This window comes from Zonotrichia albicollis, chromosome 20 (assembly GCF_047830755.1).
Source record: "Zonotrichia albicollis isolate bZonAlb1 chromosome 20, bZonAlb1.hap1, whole genome shotgun sequence".
Lineage (NCBI taxonomy): Eukaryota > Metazoa > Chordata > Aves > Passeriformes > Passerellidae > Zonotrichia > Zonotrichia albicollis.
This window is the reverse complement of record NC_133838.1, coordinates 10789898-10812025: the sequence shown is the minus strand read 5'-3', so window position 1 is coordinate 10812025 and position 22128 is coordinate 10789898. Positions and strand designations below refer to the sequence as shown.

At 58.6% G+C, this 22128-nt stretch overlaps 2 protein-coding genes across 2 annotated transcripts; both read left to right on the top strand.

The window, feature by feature from the left end:
• Positions 1-470: 470 nt before the first annotated feature.
• On the top strand, positions 471-2773 carry FAM167B (family with sequence similarity 167 member B). The gene is made up of 2 exons (XM_074555623.1): positions 471-851; positions 1796-2773. The coding sequence occupies exons 1-2, from the start codon at positions 567-569 to the stop codon at positions 2057-2059; spliced, it is 549 nt and encodes a 182-aa protein (XP_074411724.1). The 5' UTR covers positions 471-566; the 3' UTR covers positions 2060-2773.
• Positions 2774-5595: 2822 nt separating this feature from the next.
• On the top strand, positions 5596-21356 carry LCK (LCK proto-oncogene, Src family tyrosine kinase). The gene is made up of 13 exons (XM_074555580.1): positions 5596-5852; positions 11955-12061; positions 12162-12243; positions 12366-12456; positions 12547-12645; positions 13543-13646; positions 13735-13884; positions 14961-15113; positions 15906-16085; positions 17993-18069; positions 18157-18310; positions 19745-19876; positions 21153-21356. The coding sequence occupies exons 2-13, from the start codon at positions 11960-11962 to the stop codon at positions 21353-21355; spliced, it is 1527 nt and encodes a 508-aa protein (XP_074411681.1). The 5' UTR covers positions 5596-5852; positions 11955-11959; the 3' UTR covers position 21356.
• The last annotated feature ends 772 nt before the right edge of the window (positions 21357-22128 follow it).

Genomic DNA, 22128 nt, shown 5'->3' with positions numbered 1-22128 from the left:
CCGGCACGGGGAGGTGACACGGGACAGACCCGGACGCGGCTCCACCTTAAGGTCCCGTCCGGGTGCGGGACCCCGGCTGCCCCCCCGGGCACCCCCCCCCCGGTTCTTTTTCCTTCCTCGGGTTTTTTTTGGGCACCCCCAAGACGCGGGGAGGGGCGGCTGGGACAGAGGATAAATCATTAAATCAATCATTAAATCATTCCCGCTCCTCAGCGCCCGGTGACGGCTCCGTCCGGGAACGGGGAGGCTCCTCCCGGGCGGAGACAATGATGTTAAAAAAGAAAAGAAAAGGAAAAAAAATAAAGCAAAGTAAAAAAAAAAAAAATTAAAAAAAAAAAAAAAACAAACAACACAAGAAGCCAAAAATACTCCTCTAGATAAGGAAATTCATAAGGAAATTCCTGCCCATCGCGTTTGTCCTCCAGGGGTGGATAAATAGCCGGGAACCGGGCGCAGCTGGGACAGGGAGTGGGGCAGGGTGGTCGCGGGCAGGGCGGGGCCTTCATCCACCCGTGGGCGCAGAAATCAGCGCGGATTTTGGGATCCGGGCTCTGCTTTATCCCACCATGGCCTTGAGCCAGCTGAAATTCAAGGAACTGGGCGAGGAGGAGCCCACCTGGGAGCAGGAGAACCTGGAGAGCCTCAAGGCGCTGGCGGCCAAGCTGAAGCTGCAGACTCGCCGACCCTCGTACCTGGAGTGGGAGGCGCGGGTGAGGGGGCAGCGCTGGGGCACCCCCGGGGGCACCCCCGGGCCAGGGCAGAGCCCCCCGCACCCCCGGGAGCGGCAGCCGGGGGGCGTTTGTGGCTTTGCCACCCTGGAGGCGGCTCTGGAGTGGCTCAGGACGGAGCTGGTGAGTGGGACAGGGACAGGGAGCGGTGGGGACACCACAGGGGTGAGGGGGTCTGGGTTCCTCTGCCAACCTTACTGGGTGGGCACGGATTGGATTTTGTGGCTCTGGAGTGTCACAGCTCTGTCCCTGACCCCTCATGGCACCGGCTTTGCCACCCTGGAGGCGGCCTTGGAGTGGCTCAGGACGGAGCTGGTGAGTGGGACAGGGAGCGGTGGGGACACCGCGGGGTGAGGGGGTCTGGGCATCTCTGCCAACCTCGCTGGGTGGGCACGGATTGGATTTTCCCGAGGGTTTTGTGGCTCTGAGGTGTCACAGCTCTGTCCCTGACCCCTCACGGCACCGGCTTCGCCAACATGGCGGCGGCTCTGGAGTGGCATGGGGACAGGGAGTGGTGGGGACACCGTGCCCGACTGCCCGACCCCACCGGGCACGGCTGGGTTGGGAGGGTCTGGGCATCTCTGCCAACCTCGCCGGGTGTGCAGGGATTGGATTTTCCCGAGGGTTTTGTGGCTCTGGAGTGCCACAGCTCTGTCCCTGACCCCTCACGGCACCGGCTTTGCCAACATGGCGGCGGCTCTGAAGTGGCACGGGGACACGGAGCGGTGGGGACACCGTGCCCATCACCACCAGGCACAGCAGGGCGAGGGGGTCTGGGCATCTCTGCCAACCTCGCTGGGTGGGCACAGATTGGATTTTCCCGATGGTTTTGTGGTTCTGCGGTGCCACAGCTCTGTCCCTGACCCCTCACGGCACCGGGGGTGGTGACACTATGGCTGTTACCCTCTCCTGCCGCTCTGGGGGTGGCACAGAGGGCACGATCTCAGCCGTGGCCGTGCCCAGCCTGGCACCGCGGGCGCATCGCGGGGTTTGTGCCCTGGCCGAGCGCCATCCCCGCTGCCCGGGCACCGATCCTGCTGCTCCATGGCCGTTCCCTGTGCCCGCAGCGGGAGATGCAGGCCCTGGACCAGCGGCTGGCGCAGCAGCTGATGCGGCTGCGGGCGCGGCTGCACCGGCTCAAGGTGGAGCAGGCCTGCCACCAGCACAAGGAGATGCTGGACGACGCCACCTTCGGCCTCGAGGGCTGCGAGGAAGACTCGGATCTGCTGTGCACCATCCCGCCCAAGGCCGCCTTCCTGCTCTCCACGCCGCTCAAGCACATCGGGGTCACCCGCATGAACATCAACTCCCGCCGCTTCTCGCTGTGCTGAGCCCGGGGCACCGACGGGGTTTGGGGACTGAGGGACTGGGGCAGGACGTGCTGTCCCCAGGGTGGTGACATGCTGAGGTGGCACCGGAATGTCACCATCCCTGTGGGTGTCACCATCCCCGGGGCACAGGAATGTCACCATCATCTCCAGAGCATGGTAATGTCATCATCCCAATTGGCATCGGAGTGTCACCACCCCTGTGGGGGTATCACCATCCCCCCCCATAGGCACTGGAATGTCACCATCGCCTCCAGGGCATGCCATTGTCACCATCCCCACCGGCACCAGAATGTCACCATCCCCATGGGTGTCACCATGCCACCATGGGCACCGAAGTGTCACCATCCCTGCGGGTGTCACCATCCCCAGGGCACGGGAATGTCACCATCGTCTCCAGAGCATGGTAATGTCACCATCCCCATGGGCACAGGAGTGTCACCATCCCTGTGGGTGTCACCATGCCACCATGGGCACGGGAGTGTCACCATCCCCCCCATGACATGGGAGTGTCACCATCCCCATGGGCACCCGAGTGTCGCCATCCCCATGGGTGTCACCCTCCCCCCATGGGCATGAGAGCATCACTGTCCCCATGGGTGTCACCATACCCGGGGTAGGGGAATGTCACCGTCCCCATGGGTGTCACCATCTCCATAGGCACGGGAATGTCACCATCGCCTCCAGAGCATGACAATGTCACCACCCCCATGGGTGTCACCATGCCACCATGGGCACAGGAGTGTCACCATCCCCTTGGGTGTCACCATCACTGAGGGACACGGGAATGTCACCATCCCCTCTGGAGTTTGGGAATGTCACCATCATCCCCGGGCATGGGAATGTCACTATCCCTCCATGGGCATGGGAGTGTCACCATCCCCATGGGTGTCACCATCACCATGGGCACTGTGATTGTCACCATCCCCCCCAGGCATGGCAATGTCACCATCCCCATGGGCACAGCAGTGTCACCATCCCCCCGGGGCGTTTTGGGGCCCGTCCCCGGCGCTGTTGGGGTTCAGCCCGTGGGCAATGTGGGGTTCAGGCTCTGAGGTGCAATAAAAGCAGCCGAGGCTCAGAGCCGATGGCTTTTCCTTATCGGCGCCCCCAGATGTGGCTGCCGCCCTCTTTCCGTGCCGGTGACACCTCCAGGTGGCTGTGACTTCCACAGGCCGCGGGTGAAGCAGTGCCAGGGGAGCCTTGGGGATCATTTGGATCATTTTGGGGCCGCTCCTCTCTGCAGGGACACGAGCGGAGCCTGAACGTGTCCCCGAGGTGCCACATCCCCCCCACTTTGTCACCTCTGCGCTTCCTGCCTGCGCCTGCGGCTTCCCGCCCCATCAAAGCAGCCAGCACAATGTCACAATGTCGCTGTGGTTGTTGTACCCAAAACAGCGCTGCCACCCCCCCGGGGGGCACCGCGGGTCCCCTTGGGTCCGGTCCGTGTCACCGCGGCTCTCAGGGCAGCGGTGGCACGGTGGTGACACAAAGGTAACAGAGCAAGGGGGCTCTGAGCAGTGTCCTGCAGCACAGAGGGGACACTGGGGCACATGGAGGAGGGTGGCAGTGCCCGGAGGGGACACTGGGGTGGGGAAGGGACGGCCAGGCTGGCACAGAGGGGACAGTGGGGGGACAGAGCAGGGACAGAGGGGACAGTGCAGGGACAGTGCAGGGACAGTGCAGGGACAGAGGGAACAGAGGGGACAGAGCATGGACAGTGCAGGGACAGAGGGGACAGTGCAGGGACAGTGCAGGGACAGAGGGGACAGCAAAGGGACAGTGCAGGGACAGAGGGTACAGAGGGGACAGAGCATGGACAGTGCAGGGACAGAGGGGACAGTGCAGGGACAGTGCAGGGACAGAGGGGACAGCAAAGGGACAGTGCAGGGACAGAGGGTACAGAGGGGACAGAGCAGGGACAGTGCAGGGACAGAAGGGGACAGAGGGGACACTGGGGTGGGGCAGGGACGGCCAGGCTGGCACAGAGGGGACAGTGCAGGGATAGAGCAGGGACAGAGGGGACACTGGGGTGAAGCGGGGACAGCACAGGAGCAGGGCAGGGACAGAGCAGGGACAGAGGGGGACAGAGCGGGACAGAGGGGACAGAGCAGGGACAGAGGGGCACTGGCAGCAGTGCCACCCCCTCCGCGTGCCCTGCCAGGGGCCCGGCGGTGGCAGGAAGCCATCGGGGTTTGTCACTCGCTGCTCTTGCGGTCGGGGGCGAGCTGAGAGCGGCTCCGGGCTCCTCTCGGCTCCGCTCATGCGGCGGAAACCGGAGCGAGGCGGGGACAGCGGCGGCGCGGCCGGGCCGGGGGCTCCGCTCCCCAAAACACCCGGGGGGCTCCGAGCCCCGAAACACCCGGGGGGCTCCGCTCGGCGCCCCAAAAGCATCGAAGGACTCCGCTCTGCTCCCCGAAAGGATCGAGGGGATCATCTCTGCACCCCAAAAGATCCGGGGGGCTCCGCTCCGCACCCCACAAGGTTCGAGGGGCTCCGCTTTGCGCTCCATAAGGCTCGGGGGGATCCTCTCTGCACCCCAAAAGGCTCGAGGGACTCCGCTCTGCACCCCACAAGGTTAGAGGGGCTCCTCTCTGCATCCCTCCCGGCTTGAGGGGATCCTCTCTGCACCCCAAAAAGGACCGTGAGGATCCTCTCTGCACCCCACAAGGCTCGGGGGGATCCTCTCCACATCCCAAGAGGTTCGAGGGGCTCCTCTCTGCACCCCAAAATACCCGGGGGGCTCCGCTTTGCACCCCAAAAGGCTCGGGGAACTCTGCTTTGCATCCCGCCTGGCTTGGGGGCATCCTCTCTGCACCCCAAAAGGCTCGAAGGGATCCTCTCCGCACCCCACAACGCTTCAGGGACTCTGCTCTGCTCCCCATAAAGTTCGGGGGGATCCTCTCCGCACCCCACAAGGTTTTGGGGGGATCCTCTTCTCACCCCATAAGGTTCGGGAGGCTTCTCTCCGTACCCCGAAAGGCTTGAGGGACTCCGCTCTGCACCCCAAAAGGATCGGGGGGATCCTCTCTGCACCCCGCCTGGCTTGGGGGGCTCCTCTCTGCACCCCAAAAGGATCAGGGGGGCTCCGCTTTGCACCCCAAAAGGCTCAAAGGGATCCTCTCCGCACTCACCCGGCTTGAAGGACTCTGCTCTGCTCCTCACAACGCTTGGGGGCATCCTCTCTGCACCCCACAAGGTTTTGGGGGATCCTCTTCGCACCCCATAAGGCTTGGGGGGTTCCTCTCCGCACTCACCCGGCTTGAAGGACTCTGCTCTGCACCCCAAAAGGATCGGGGGGCTCAGCTTTGCACCCCTAAAAGGATCCTGGGGCTTCTCTCTGCAACCCACCTGGCTTGGGGGGCTCCTCTGTGCACCCCAAAAGGCTTCGGTGACTCTGCTCTGCACCCCAAAAGGCTCGGGGGGCTCAGTTTTGCACCCCAAAAGGACCGGGGGGGGCTTCACTCTTCACTCCATAAGGTTTGAAGGACTCCTTTCTGCACCCCAAAAAGCTCGGTGACTCTGCTCTGCACCCCAAAAGGACCGGGGGGCTCCACTCTTCACTCCATAAGGTTTGAAGGACTCCTCTCTGCACCCCAAAAGGATCGGGGGGCTCAGCTTTGCACCCCAAAAGGACCGGGGGGGCTCCACTCTTCACTCCATAAGGTTTGAAGGACTCCTCTCTGCACCCCAAAAGGATCGGGGGGCTCCTCCCGGGCTGCCGAGGATGAGGATGAGGAGGATGTGACGGGCAGGACATGGCTCAGTGACAGCGGCCGCTCCGTGTCCAACCCAGGTGAGAGCCGGGGAGGTTTGGGGGGCACCCGGGGGGTTCGGGGGGCACCCGGGGGGTGGGAGGGATGGGAATGGGGGTTCGGGTTGGTTCCGAGCCAGGCTGGGCTCTGCGTCCCTCTGGGACATCCCTGGCCCAGTTTGGGGCTTCAGGCGCTCAGAAATTCCCATTTTTGGTGCCCAATTTTGGATTTCAGGCACTCAGAAATTCCCATTTTTGGTGCCAAATTTGCGGCTTCAAGCACTCAGAAATTCCCATTTTTGGTGCCCAGTTTGGGGCTCCAGGCGCTCAGAAATTCCCATTTTTGGTGCCCAATTTTGGATTTCAGGTGCTCAGAAATTCCCATTTTTGGTGCCCAGTTTGGGGTTCAAGCACTCAGAAATTCCCATTTTTAGTGTCCAATTCCCATTTTTGATGCCAAATTTGGAGTTTCAGGTGCTCAGAAATCCCCATTTTTGGTGCCCAATTTGGGCTTCAGGTACTCAGAAATTCCCATTTTTGGTGCCAAATTTGCGGCTTCAAGCACCCAGAAATTCCCATTTTTGGTGTCCAGTTTGGGAAATTCCCATTTTTACTGCCCAATTTGGGGCTTCAGGTTCCCAGAAATTCCCATTTTTGGTGCCCAATTTTGGGTTTCAGGCGCTCAGAAATTCCCATCTTTGGTGCCCAATTCCCATCTTTGGTGCCCAATTCCCATTTTTGGTTCCCAATTTGGGTTCCAGGCACTCAGAAATTCCCATTTGTGGTGCCCAATTCCCATTTTTGGTGCCCAATTCCCATTTTTGGTGCCCAATTTTGGAGTTTCAGGCGCTCAGAAATTCCCATTTTTGGTGCCCAATTCCCATCTTTGGTGCCCAATTTTGGATTCCAGGCGCTCAGAAATTCCCATTTTTGATGCCCAATTCCCATTTTTGGTGCCCAATTCCCATCTTTGGTGCCCAATTCCCATCTTTCGTGCCCAATTCCCATTTTTGATGCCCAATTCCCATCTTTGGTGCCCAATTCCCATTTTTGGTGCCCAATTCCCATTTTTGGTGCCCAATTTTGGGTTTCAGGCGCTCAGAAATTCCCATTTTTGCTGCTGCCTCATTGCCCTGCTGCAGTGTCACCCTTGGGGACACGGCCCTGGTGGCCCTGCCAGGCTGTGCCACCCCTGGGTGCCCACCCAGCGGGTTCACATCTGGCTCACATCTGTCTGGGGGTGCCATGGGGACAGCTCAGATTTCACCCTGGTGACAACGGTGACAAACCACGTGGACGGAAGGGACAGCACAGGACACGACAGAGACCCCAAACTCAGATTAAAAAACCCCAAAAATTCAAACCCACACCTGGCACAGCCACCCCTGCCAGCACAAAGAAATTCAGTTGCACCGACAAAACACAAAAAACCAACTTCAAACACTCTTTTTTGGGGTTTTTTTATTTTTTTGTTTTTTTTTTTCTCGTGAAACGGCTGCTGGGTGGAAATTACGCTGTGGCTTGGGGCTGGGAGAGAAAAAAAGCACAAAAAAATAGCAGCACCTCCCTGCTCAGCATGGGAGGAAAAAACAGAAAAACAGCTCCTGGAGGGGTTTGAGGGGCTCAGGGGGTGGATTTGGGATTTCTCAGCTGCTCTTTAGCTCTGGGTAAGAAATGTGGGTAATTTAATGTTGTTCTGGTCCTTAAAAGTTGAGTTTAAGCTGGGTTCTGATCAGAAAAGTCCTCAAAATGTTGGTGAAATTTGGATTTTTTGCTTTTCTGGTTACCTGGATGAGATGTGGGCACTTTGCTGCTGTTTTGGTCCATAAAATCTGAGTTTGAGCTTTGTCCTGCTCAAAAAAAGTCCTCAAAATGTTGGTGAAATTTGGATTTTTTGGCTTTTCTGGTTACCTGGATGAGATGTGGGCACTTTGCTGCTGTTTTGGTCCATAAAATCTGAGTTTGAGCTTTGTCCTGCTCAAAAAAGGCCTCAAAATGTTGGTGAAATTTGGATTTTTTGCTTTTCTGGTTACCTGGCTGAGATGTGGTCGCTCTTGGTGGTGCTGGGAGTTTTTAAGGGAAGAGTCTGAAAAAGGGACCCCAAACCTTCCTTAGGGACCCCAAACCTTCCTTAGGGACCCCAAAACCTCCTTAAGGACCCCAAAACCTCCTTAAGGACCCCAAGCCCTTCTTAGAAACCCCAAACCCTCCTCCGGGACCCCAAACCATCCTTGGGGACCCCAAACCCTCGTTAGGGACCACAAACCTTCCTTAGAGACCCTAAAACTTCGATGGGGACTCCAAACCCTTCTTGGGGAGCCCAAAACCCTCCCTGGGGACCCCAAACCCTCCTTAGGGACACCAAACACTTCTTAGGAACCCCAAACCCTCCTCAGGGACCCCAAACCATCCTTGGGGACCCCAAACCCTCCTTAGAGACCCTAAAACCTCCTTAGGGACCCCAAACACTCCTTAAGGACCCTAAACACTTCATGGGGACCCCAAACCTTCTCTAGGGAGCCCAAACCCTCTTTAAGGACCCCAAACCCTTCTTAGGAACCTCAAACCCTCTCTGGGGACACCAAACCCTCCTTAGGGACACCAAACTCTCCATGGGGACCCCAAACCATCCTTGGGGACCCCAAACCCTCCTTAGGGACAACAAACACTCCTTAAGGACCCTAAACCTTCTCTGGGGACCCCAAACCCTCCTTAGGGACCCCAAACCATCTTTGGGGACCCCAAACCCTCCTTAGAGACCCTAAAACTTCCATGGGGACCCCAAACCCTTCTTGGGGAGCCCAAACCCTCTCTGGGGACCCCAAACTCTCCTTAAGGACCCCAAACCCTTCTTGGGGAGCCCAAACCCTCTCTGGGGACCCCAAAACCTCCTTAAGGACCCCAAGCCCTTCTTAGAAACCCCAAACCCTCCTCTGGGACCCCAAACCATCCTTGGGGACCCCAAACCTTTTCTAGGGACACCAAACCCTCTTTAAGGACCCCAAACCCTTCTTAGGAACCTTAAACCCTCTCTGGGGACCCCAAACACTCCTTAAGGAGCCCAAACCCTTCTTGGGGACCCCAAACCTTCCTTAGAGACCCTAAAACTTCCATGGGGACTCCAAACCCTTCTTGGGGAGCCCAACCCTCCCTGGGGACCCCAAACCTTCTCTAGGGAGCCCAAACCCTCTTTAAGGACCCCAAACCCTTCTTAGGAAACTCAAACCCTCTCCGGGGACCCCAAACACTCCTTAAGGACCCCAAACCCTTCTTGGAGACCCCAAACCATCCTTGGGGACCCCAAACCCTCCTTAGAGACCCTAAAACCTCCTTAGGGACCCCAAACTCTCCTTAAGGACACCAAACTCTCCTTAAGGACCTCAAACCCTCCTTAGAGACCCTAAAACCTCCTTAGGGACCCCAAACACTCCTTAAGTACCCTAAACACTTAATGGGGACCCCAAACCCTCCTTGGGGACCCCAAACCTTCTCTAGGGAGCCCAAACCCTCTTTAAGGACCCCAAACCCTTCTTAGGAACCTTAAACCCTCTCTGGGGACCCCAAACCCTCCTTAGGGACACCAAACACTCCTTAAGGAGCCCAAACCCTTCTTGGGGACCCCAAATCCCCCCTGGGCACCCCAAATCTCACAGGGGGCACAGCTGGGGCTGTGACACACCTGGGCTGGCAGGAGGTGACAAAACCCCACGGAAGTCACACCCGGGACGAATCCTGGCCCCGTGGGCGTGGGAGGATTCTGCAGAAGAGACTTTTCCGGGGCCCACGCGCCGCTGCCGGGGTTGGTGGCACGCTCGGCGTTTTGGGAAGGCCAGAGGTGCCCAGATTTGTGCCACACTCAGCGTTTTTGGGAAGGCCAGAGGTGCCCGGGGTTGTGCCACACTCAGTGTTCTCAGGAAGGTCAGAGGTGCCCACGGGGTTTGTGCCAAGCTCAGTGTTTTTGGGAATGCCAGAGGTGCCCAGATTTGTGCCACGCTCAGCGTTTTGGGAAGACCAGAGGTGCCCGGGGTTGTGTCACAGTCCATGTTCTCAGGAAGGCCAGAGGTGCCCGTGGGGTTTGTGCCATGCTCAGCACTCTCAGAAATGCCAGAGGTGCCCAGATTTGTGCCACACTCAGCGTTTTTGGGAAGGCCAGAGGTGCCCACGGTGTTTGTGCCATGCTCAGGGCTCTCAGCAAGGCCAAAGGTGCCCAGATTTGTGCCATGCTCAGCGTTTTTGGGAATCCCAGAGGTGCCCGTGGGGTTTGTGCCACTCTCAGAGTTCTCACCCAGAGGTGCCCACGGGGTTTGTGTCACACTCAGCACTCTCAGGAAAGCCATAAGTGCCCATGGTGTTTGTGCCATGCTCAGTGTTTTTAGGAATGCCAAAGGTGCCCAGATTTGTGCCATGCTCAGCACTCTCAGCAAGGCCAGAGGTGCCTGGGTTTGTGCCACCCTCAGTGTTTTTGGGAAGGCCAGAGGTGCCCGTGGGGTTTGTGCCACTCTCAGTGTTCTCACCCAGAGGTGCTCATAGGGTTTGTGCCATGCTCAGGGCTCTCAGCAAGGCCAAAGGTGCCCAGATTTGTGCCATGCTCAGCGTTTTTGGGAATGCCAGAAGTGCCCGTGGGGTTTGTGCCACTCTCGGTGTTTTTGGGAATCCCAGAAGTGCCCACGGTGTTTGTGCCATGCTCAGTGTTCTCACCCAGAAGTGCCCATGGGGTTTGTGCCACACTCAGTGTTTTTGGGAAGGCCAGAGGTGCCCACAAGGGTTTGTGCCACGCTCAGTGTTCTCACCCAGAGGTGCCCACAGGATTTATGCCACACTCAGTGTTCTCAGGAATCCCAGAGGTGCCCTGATTTGTGCCACTCTCAGCGTTTTTGGGAATGCCAGAGGTGCCAGGATTTGTGCCACACTCAGTGTTCTCAGGAATCCCAGAGGTGCCCACGGGGTTTGTGCCACCCTCAGCGTTTTTGGGAATCCCAGAGGTGCCCGTGGGGTTTGCAGAGCTCCCGACAAAGGTGCCCACGCCCCGGTGGCACTGCGGTGTCACCATGGCCAAGGCTCGGGGGCGTTGCAGGACTGGGGGTTCAGGAGCACCCCTGGTGCAGCAGGGACGGGGCTGGGTGTGCAGAGGATGGGAATTTGTAGGAAAAGCAGTTTGGATGTGCCCACGTTGGGCTGTGAGGGGATTTTAGGGTCGGGGAGGTGCTTGCCCAGCCAGAGCTCGTTAAAGCAGAGCTGCAGGAGTGTGTTAATTAATTGCTAATGGGATGTTAATGAGGAGGTTATGTGCAGGGAGAGCAGAGGGATCGGCCCCAGAGCGGCACGGCAGGGAGGAGCTGGCACAGAGGAGCCTCAGGCTGGGCACTAATTGCCGTCAGTGATTTAATTAACGGAGGCAGGATAAATTAGGGGGAAATAACGGCTGGTGAGGGAGTCAGGGAATGGCCCTGGGATGGATGGATGGATCCATGGATGGATGATGGATCCATGGATGGATGATGGATGGATGGATGATGGATGGATGGATGGATGATGGAGGGATGGATGGATGATGGAGGGATGGAGGGATGGATGGATGGATGATGGATGGATGGATGGTGGAGGGATGGATGGATGGATGGATGGATGGATCCATGGATGGATGGATGGATCCATGGAGGGATGGATGATGGATGGATGGATGGATGGATGGATGGATGGATGGATCCATGGAGGGATGGATGGATGGATGGATCCATGGAGGGATGGATGATGGATGGATCCATGGATGGATGGGTGGATGGATGGATGGATGGATGGATCCATGAATGGATGGATGGATGGATGGATGGAGGGATGGATCCATGGATGGATGGATGGATCCATGGAGGGATGGATGATGGATGGATCCATGGATGGATGGGTGGATGGATGGATGGATGGATCCATGGATGGATCCATGGATGGATCCATGGATGGATGATGGATGGATGATGGATGGATCCATTGATGGATGGATGGATGGATGGATCCATGGATGGATGGATGGATGGAAGGTCCATGGATGGATGGACGGATGCAGGAATGAGGATGAGCTCATTCCTGAACTGGAGCACGAGGACAGCCAGCAATGGGGTTGCCCTGTGTCACCCGTGTCCCCCACAGCCACCATGGGCTGCTGCTGCAGCTCGGACTATGACGAGGACTGGATTGAGAACATCGACATCTGTGAGCACTGCAATTACCCCATCGAGCCCGACAGCAAGCGCCAGGTGAGCAGGGGGCGACAGACCCCGATCCCGGTGCCCAAACCCCCCCAGAGGTGCCCAAACCCCCCAAGCTGGGGGCTCACCAGCTCCTGTCCCCTGGCAGAGGCTGATCCGCAACGGCTCCGAGGTGCGAGACCCCCTGGTGTCCTACGAGTCCTCGTCCCCTCCGTGCTCCCCCATGCAAGGTGAGGCATGGCTGTGGCCTGGGGGGGCTGTGACACCCCCAGAGCGGTCACTGCCACCCCAGAGCGGTCACTGCCACCCCAGAGCCGTCACTGCCACTCTGTCCCTGCTCTTGTTCCCACAGAGAAGCTGGTGGTGGCCCTGTACAACTACGAGCCCAAGCACGACGGGGACCTGGGGCTGCGCAAGGGGGAGAAGCTGCGAGTGCTGGAAGAGTGAGGAACCCCAGAGGGGCTGGGGGCTGTCAGTGAGGGCCTGGGGGGTTCATTGAGGGTCTGGGGTCTCACTGAGCTCTGTCCCTGCAGGAATGGGGAGTGGTGGAAGGCGCAGTCGCTCACCACAGGCCAGGAGGGGCTGATCCCACACAACTTTGTGGCCTTGGTGAACAGCCTGGAACCCGAGCCGTGAGTGGGGATGGAGAGGGTGGTGAGGGATGGATGGATGGATGGATGGATGGATGGATGGATGGATGGATGGATGGATGGATGGATTAATGGATGGATTAATGGAAGGATCCGTGGATGGGATGGATGCACCGATGGATGGATGGATGGATGGATGGATGGATGGATGGATCCATGGATGGATGATGCCATGGATGGATGGACGGATTAATGGGAGGATCCATGGATGGGATGGATGCACCCAGGGATGGATGGATGGATGGATGGATGGATGGATGGATGGATGGACAGATCCATGGAGAGATGGATCCATGATGGATGGATGATAGATGATGGATGGATTTCTCCATGGATGGATGGATGCATCCAGGGATGGATGGATGGATGGATGATGGATGATGAATGGATCCATGGATGGATGGATCGATGGATGGATGGATCCATGAAGAGATGGATGATGGATGGATGGACAGATCCAGGGAGAGATGGATCCATGATGGATGGATGATAAATGATGGATGGATGGATTTCTCCACAGATGGATGGATGCATCCAGGGATGGATGGATGGATGGATGATGGATGATGAATGGATCCATGGATGGATGGATGGACGGATGGATGGATGGATAGATAGATAGATAGACAGACAGATAAAGGGATGGATGGATGGATGGATGGATGGATGGATGGATGGATGGATGATGGATGGACAGATCCATGGAGAGATGGATCCACGATGGATGGATGATAGATGATGGATGGATGGATTTCTCCATGGATGGATGGATCCCCGGATATGCCCCAGTGGGATCTGAGCCCTGGGAAGGAGCCTGCAGCACTCCACAAATCCCCAGGGCTCGGTTCCCCCGTGCCCTGACCCTGCCCCGTTCCCCAGGTGGTTCTTCAAGAACATCAGCCGCAAGGACGCCGAGCGGCAGCTCCTGGCCTCGGGCAACACCCACGGCTCCTTCCTCATCCGCGAGAGCGAGACCTCCAAAGGTGCCACCTGTGGGTCCCCAGGAGGGCTCAGGAGGGCTCGGGGGTCCCCAGGAGGGCTTGGGGGTCCCACGCGTGTCCCTGTCCCCAGGCTCGTACTCGCTGTCCGTGCGGGACCTGGACGAGAGCCAGGGAGAGACGGTGAAGCACTACAAGATCCGGAACATGGACAACGGCGGCTTCTACATCTCCCCCCGCGCCCCCTTCGGCAACCTCAGGGAGCTGGTGCAGCACTACACACGTGGGAATGGGAACGGGAATGGGAACGGGAATGGGGCGGGAATGGGGTGGGGTGGGAATGGGAACGGGGCGGGAATGGGGCGGGAATGGGGCAGGAATGGGGTGGGGTGGGGTGGGATGGGATGGGACAATATGGGATGGGATGGGATGGGATGGGATGGGATGGGATGGGATGGGATGGGATGGGATGGGATGGGATGGGATGGGATGGAAAAGTTGTGGGATGGGATGGGATGTAAGGGAGTGGGATGGGACAGGATGGAACGGGGCAGGGTGTTATGGGATGAAATTAAATGGGAATGGGACAGAATTGGATGGAGTAGAAAATGATGGAATGGGAATGGGACAGGATGGGGTGGGGATGGGATTGGATTGGAGGGGATGGCGCCAAACAGGATAGAATGGGACAGGACGGGATAAAAAAGTTGTGGAATGGGACAGGACAGGATGGGATGGGGCAGGGTGTTATGGAACAAGATGAAATGGGAATGGAGGAGAATTGGATGGAGTGGAACGGGATGGGATGGGAATGGGATGGGATGGGATGGGATGGGATGGGATGGGATGGGATGGGATGGGATGGGATGGGATGGAATAGGAAAGTTGTGGGAGGGATGGGAAGGGAGTGGGATGAGACAGGACAGGATGGAATGGGGCAGGGTTATGGGACAAGATGAAATGGAAATGGAAGAGAATTGGATGGGGTGCAACACAGTGGAATGGGACAGGATGGGATAAGATGGGAATAGGAGAGAATAAGAGGGGATGGTACAGGATGGGATGGGAATGGGATGGGACAGGAGGGGATGGCATCAAACAGGACGGAATGGGATAGGATGGCATAAAAAAGTTGTGGGATGGGATGGGATGGGAAGGGAGTGGGATGAGACAGGACAGGATGGAACGGGGCAGGGTTATGGGACAAGATGAAATAGAAATGGAAGAGAAGAGAATTGAATGGGGTGGCACGGGATGGGACGGGATGGGACGAGCAGGACCCGCTGCCCCCGGTGCCCCAGCCCAGCCCTGGCTGTGCCGGGTGCTGGCGCTGGCCCAGCTCTGCCTCCCCGTGCCCAGGCAGCTCCGACGGGCTGTGCTGCCGCCTGGGCAAGCCGTGCCAGACGCAGAAGCCGCAGAAGCCGTGGTGGCAGGACGAGTGGGAGGTGCCGCGGGAGTCGCTGAAGCTGGTGGAGAAGCTGGGAGCGGGGCAGTTCGGAGAGGTCTGGATGGGTGAGTCAGGGGGAAACTGAGGCACCCGGGCGAGCAGCGGGATCCTCCAGCCGGGATCTCCCACTCTGGACAGTTCAAAGGTGGACATTTCACTTAAAATGGATCTCTACTCTAGAAAATTTATACTCTGTAGTTTTCAAACTAGACTTAAGTTAAAGATGGACATTTCACCTAAATCCAAATGGATTTCTACTCTAGAAAATTTCTGCTCTGTAGTTTTCAAACTACAGACTTCAAGATGCACATTTCACCTAAACCAAAATGGATTTCTACTCTAGAAAATTTCTAAATCTCTACTCTAGTTATCAAACTACAGACTTCACTCAAAGATGCACATTTCACTGAAATGAAAATGGATCTCTACTCTAGAAAATTTCTGCTCTGTAGTTTCCAAACTACAGACTTACAGATGTGCATTTCACCTAAATCAAAATGGATTTCTACTCTAGGAAATTTCTACTCTATAGTTTTCAGACTTAACTCAAAGATGGACATTTCACCTAAATCAAAATGGATTTCTATCAGAAAATTTATACTCTGTAGTTTTCAAACTACAGACTTTGCTCAAAGATGTACATTTCACTTAAATCAATAGGATCTCTACTCTAGAAAATTTCTGCTCTGTGGTTTTCAAGCTACAGACTTAACGATGGACATTTCACCTAAATCAAAACGGATTTCTACTCTAGGAAATTTCTACCGTGCCGTTTTCAAACCACAGACTTAAAGGCGTACATTTCATTTAAATCCAAATGGATTTCTAGTCTAGACAATCCCTGCTCTCCCCCCAAGGTCTGTACAACGGGCACACCAAGGTGGCAGTGAAGTGCCTCAAGGCTGGCAGCATGTCCCCCAGCGCCTTCCTGGCCGAGGCCAACCTGATGAAGAAGCTGCAGCACGCGCGGCTGGTGCGGCTCTACGCCGTGGTCACCAAGGAGCCCATCTACATCATCACCGAGTTCATGGAGAAGGGTGAGGCCACCCCGGGGGGCTCCAGGGGCTGCTCCGGCCTTGGGGATGTGGCCATGGAGGTCTGGGGGTTTAAGGCTGGGAAGGGTCTTTGGGGTAAAGCTCAAGCTGGGAAAAATTTCCGTTTAAACTGGAAGAGTGATGTGTGCTGGGCATTGTCCTGGCAAAGGTGGCAGAGGCTGGGGTGGTCCTTGTGGCACAAAGTGGGTTCTGGGCATTGTCCTGGGAAGGGTGACCAATCTTAGGGGGCATCCTTATGGCCCAAATTGGTACCTGGGCATTGTCCTGGCAGGAATAACCAACCCTGGGGTGGTCTCTAAAACCTGGGGTGACCCAAACTGGGTCCTGGGCATTGTCCTGGCAAGGGTGACAGAGCCTGGGGTGGTTCTTGTGGCACAAAATGGGCCATGGGCATTGTCCTGGCAATGGTGACCGATCTTAGAGTGGTCCCTGCCACCCAAATTGGGTTCTGGGCATTGTCCTGGGAAGGGTGACAGAGCCTGGGGTGGTCCTTGTGGCACAAATTGGGTCATGGGCATTGTCCTGGCAATGGTGACCAATCTTAGAGTGGTCCCTGTGGCACAAATTGGGTCATGGGCATTGTCCTGGCAATGGTGACAGAGTCTGGGGTGCTCCCTGTGGCACAAAATGGGTCATGGGCATTGTCCTGGCAATGGTGACAGAGCCTGGGGTGGTCCTTGTGCCACAAAGTGGGTCATGGGTATTGTCCTGGCAATAGTGACGCCCAAATTGGGTCATGGGCATTGTCCTGGCAATGGTGACAGAGCCTGGGGTGGTCCCTGTGGCACAAAATGGGTCATGGGCATTGTCCTGGCAGGGGTGACAAATCTTAGGGGGTCCTTGTGGCTCAAATTGGGTCGTGGGCATTGTCCTGGCAGGGGTGACCAACCCCAGGGTGGTTCCTGCAACATGTGGGTGACCCAAAGTGGGTCTTGGGCATTGTCCTGGCAATGGTGACCAATCTTAGAGTGGTCCCTGTGGCCCAAAGTGGGTCTTGGGCATTGTCCTGGCAATGGTGACCAAGCCTAGGCTGGTCCCTAAAACCTGGGGGTGGCCCAGTTTAAGTCCTGGGCATTGTCCTGGCAAAGGTGACAGAGCCTGGGGTGGTCCCTGTGGCACAAAATGGGCCATGGGCATTGTCCTGGCAAGGGTGACAGAACCTGGGGTGGTCCTTGTGGCCCAAATTGGGTTCTGGGCATTGTTCTGGCAGGGGTGACCAATCTTAGGGGGTCCTTATGGCCCAAATTGGGTCCTGGGCATTGTCCTGGCAGGGGTGACAGAGCCTGGGGTGGTCCCCAAAACCTGGGGTGACCCAACCTGAGTCCTTCAATTATCCAGGAAGGAATGACCAAGCCTTGGGTGGTCGCTGCCACCCAAATTGGGTCCTGGGCATTGTCCTGGCAAGGGTGACCAATCTTAGGGGAGTCCTTGTGGCCCAAATTGGGTTCTGGGCATTGTCCTGGCAGGAATGAGCAAGCCTGGGGTGGTCCCCAAAACCTGGGGATGACCCAACTTGAGTCCTGGGCATTGTCCTAGCAGGGGTGACCAGGCCTGGGATGGTCCCTGAAATCGGAAGGTGACCCCATTTGAGTCCTGGGCATTGTCCTGGCAGGGGTGACAGAGCCTGGGGTGGTCCCCAAAACCTGGGGTGACCCAAACTGGGTCCTGGGCATTGTCCTGGCAAGGGTGACCAACCCTAGGCTGGTCCCTAAAATTGGAAGGTGGCCCCATTTGAGTCCTGGGCATTGTCCTGGCAGGAATGACCAAGCCTGGGGTGGTCTCTGCCACCCAAACTGGGTCCTGGGCATTGGCCACATTCCCAGAGCTTTTTTGGGGGGACAGTGTCCTTGTGACCCCCCAGGAGCTGAGAACTGCTGCTTTCATCTCAGGCAGCCTCGTGGATTTCCTCAAGACCTCGGAAGGAGTCAAGCTCAGCATCTACAAACTCCTGGACATGGCAGCTCAGGTGAGGGGGGAGCAGAGAGCTGGGGATGGAGCTGGGGCTGGAGCCGCTAATTAACGACAGCAATTAATTAATAATCCCAAACCCCAGATCGCTGAAGGCATGGCTTTCATCGAGGCCAAGAATTACATCCACAGGGACCTGAGAGCCGCCAACATCCTGGTGTCGGACACTCTGTGCTGCAAAATCGCCGATTTCGGGCTGGCCCGGCTCATCGAGGACAACGAGTACACGGCTCGGGAGGGTGAGCCCGCCCTGCCCGGGGTCACAGGGCTTGGGGACAGCGGGACAGGGACCCTGGAGCTTGGGGACATGGGGACAGGGACCCTGGAGCTTGGGGACATGGGGACAGGGAGCCTGGAGCTATAGGGAGCTTGGGGACATCAGGACAGGGACCTTGGAGCTCCAGGGAGCTTGGGGACAGCGGGACAGGGACCCTGGATCCCCAGGGACCTTGGGGACATCGGGACAGGGACCCTGGAGCTCCGGGAAGCTGGGGGACATGGGGACAGGGACCCTGGAGCTCCGGGGAGCTTGGGGACAGCGGGACAGGGACCTTGGAGTTCCGGGGAGCTTGGGGATATCAGGACAGGGACTCTGGAGCTCCAGGGAGCTTGGGGACATGGGGACAGGGACCCTGGAGCTTCGGGAAGCTTGGGGACAGCGGGACAGGGACCTTGGAGCTCCGGAGAGCTTGGGGATATCAGGACAGGGAGCCTGGGGCTCCAGGGAGCTTGGGGACAGTGGGACAGGGAGCCTGGAGCTCCGGGGAGCTGCCACAGGGCTTGGGGACATCGGGACAGGGACCCTGGAGTTCCAGGGAGCTTGGGGACAGCGGGCAGGGACCCTGGAGCTCCGGGAAGCTTGGGGATATCAGGACAGGGACCTTGGAGCTCCAGGGAGCTTGGGGACATGGGGACAGGGACGCTGGAGCTCCGGAGAGCTTGGGGACAGCGAGACAGGGACCCTGGAGCTCCGGGGAGTTGCCACAGGGCTTGAGGACATGGGGACAGGGACTCTGGATTTTCGGGGAGCTGTCACAGGGCTTGGGGACATCGGGACAGGGACCCTGGAGCTCCGGGAAGCTTGGGGACAGCGGGACAGGGACCTTGGAGCTTCGGGGAGCTTGGGGACATGGGGACAGGGACCCTGGAGCTTCGGGGAGCTGCCACAGGGCTTGGGGACAGCGGGACAGCGACCCTGGAGCTCCAGGGAGCTTGGGGACAGCGGGACAGGGACTCTGGAGCTCCAGGGAACTTGGGGATATCAGGACAGGGACCTTGGAGCTCCAGGGAGCTTGGGGACAGCGGGACAGGGACCCTGGAGCTCCAGGGAGCTTGGGGACATCGGGACAGGGACCCTGGAGATCCGGGGAGCTGTCACAGGGCTTGGGGACATGGGGACAGGGAGCCTGGAGCTCCGGGGAGCTTGGGGACATGGGGACAGGGAGCCTGGAGCTCCGGGGAGCTGCAAGAGAGGAGTTCAAGGAATATTTTTCCCTTTTCCATCTCCCCCCCGCAGCTGGAGCGGGGCTCCTGCTTTGTGTGGCTGCCACCAAAGCCAGGCTGTCCCCGGGCAGTGACAGAGCCCGGCTGGGCACAGCCCCAGGGATTAACGCCGCGATTCCAGCTCAGCCAGGGCTCTTCATCCCCTCCCTTCCCTTTTCTCCGCTTTCCAGGAGCCAAATTCCCCATTAAGTGGACGGCGCCCGAGGCCATCAACTACGGCACGTTCACCATCAAGTCGGACGTGTGGTCCTTCGGCATCCTGCTCACCGAGATCGTCACCTACGGCCGCATCCCCTACCCAGGTCGGGCTCCTGGGGCGGCTGCGGGGCTGGCACGCCCTCGCTGTGTGTCTGTGTGTCTGTGGGTGTGTCGGTGTGTCTGTCTGTGGGTGTGTGTCTGTGTGTGTGCATGCAGCGCTGCACGCACGCCGCTGCCAGCCTGGCTCGCTGCCCAGCGGGGCTGCACCGGGCACCGCAGCCACCTGGGGAGGGGTTGGGGGGCGCGAAAGGGGGTGGGAGGTGCCCCCCACGCGGGGTTTGGGAGGGTGGGGTGGTCCCTGTGACCCAAACTGGGTCCTGGGCATTGTCCTGGCAGGGGTGACCAATCTTAAGGGGGTCCCTATGACCCAAACTGGGTCCTGGGCATTGTCCTGGCACGAATGACCAATCCTGGAGGGGTCCCTGTGACCCAAACTGGGCCATGGGCATTGTCCTGGCAGGGGTGACCAACCTTAAGGGGTCCCTCCCACCCAAATTGGGTCCTGGGCATTGTCCTGGCAAGGGTGACAGAGCCTGGGGTGGTCCCTGTGACCCAGATTGGGTCCTGGGCATTGTCCTGGCAGGAATAACCAATCCTGGAGTGGTCCCTGTGATCCAAAATGGGTCCTGGGTGTTGTCCTAGAAAGGGTGGCTGAGCCTGGAGTGCTCCCTAAAATCTGAGGTGATCCAGCTTGAGTCCTGGGCATTATTCTGGCAGGAATGGCCGAGCCTGGGGTGGTCCCTGCCACCCAAAGTGGGTCCTGGGCATTGTCCTGGCAGGAATGACCAAGCCTAGGGTGGTCCCTAATACCTGGGGTGACCCAAAATGAGTCCTGGGCATTGTCCTGGCAAAGGTGACAGAGCCTGGGGTGGCACCCAACACCATGGGGGTGACCCAACCTAGGTCCTGGCAGGGGTGACCAACACCAGGCTGGTCTCTGTGACATTGAGGTGCCCCAAACTGGGTCCTGGACATTGTCCTGGCAGGAATGACCAAGCCTAGGGTGGTCCCTAATACCTGGGGTGACCCAAAATGAGTCCTGGGCATTGTCCTGGCAAAGGTGACTGAGCCTGGGGTGGCACCCAACACCATGGGGGTGACCCAACCTAGGTCCTGGCAGGGGTGACCAACACCAGGCTGGTCTCTGTGACATTGAGGTGCCCCAAACTGGGTCCTGGACATTGTCCTGGCAGGGATGACCAACCCTGGGGTGGTTCCTGTGACCCAAACTGGGTCCTGGCAGGGATGACCAACCCCAAGGTGTCACCCCCACCATGGGGGGGACCCACCCTGACCCCCACACCGTTCCCCTCCCTGCAGGCATGACGAACCCCGAGGTGATCCAGAACCTGGAGCGGGGGTACCGCATGCCGCAGCCCGAGCACTGCCCGCCCGAGCTGTACGAGCTGATGAGGCAGTGCTGGAAGGAGAACCCCGAGGAGCGCCCCACCTTCGACTTCCTCAGGAGCGTCCTCGAGGACTTCTTCACCGCCACCGAGGGCCAGTACCAGCAGCAGCCCTGAGCCTTGGGGGTCCCCACAGACCCCATGGACACCGCCCCGGCCTGGGGGTGAACTCTGTGAACATTTGCAGCGCTCCAGAGCTTGGGAGCAGCAGATTTGACTCCTTCAGGAGGGGCTGAGCAGACCCACAAGCGCTAGGGGATGGCACAAGGTGCCCACCTTGCTGTCCCTGCCCTTCCCTGAGGGCACATCCAGGTTCCAGCCCCTCAGCCCACTCTGTGCCCACTTCACCCCCCGGGGATGGTCAGAACAGACCCCCCCAAATCCTAAGGGATGGCAGAGGTGCCCAGAGGGTGCCCACCCTGCTGTCCTTGCTCTTCCCAGGGTTATATCCAGGCTCCGGCCCCTCAGGACTCACATCCCGGCCCCAGCCCCTCAGGGCTCCCCTCAGCCCGCCCTGAGGCGCCCCCCTCAGCCCTCAGTGATGGCAGGAACCCCCTCAGCAGCACTGCCCACTGCACCCCTCGGCTGTGGGACGCTCCCTCTCCCTCCCAAGGTGTTTGCAGCACCTCTCCCACAATAATTTCGGGGAAATAAAGGCGTTTGCAGCGGCGGGGGCCTCTCAGGGCCGGGCTGCCATGGGGAGGGGGATGTGGGGTGATGCCCGCGGCGCACGGACCCCATTGGGGGTACACGGACTCCACTCGCACCAACCCACCCCGAGGAGCCCCTGGGACCCCCGGGACCCCCCTGACCCCACCGGAGCCCTGGGAGCCCCCCCAGACCCTCCCTCGGCCACCCCTTGCCTTGGGGTCCCCCCTCCCCTGGGATGG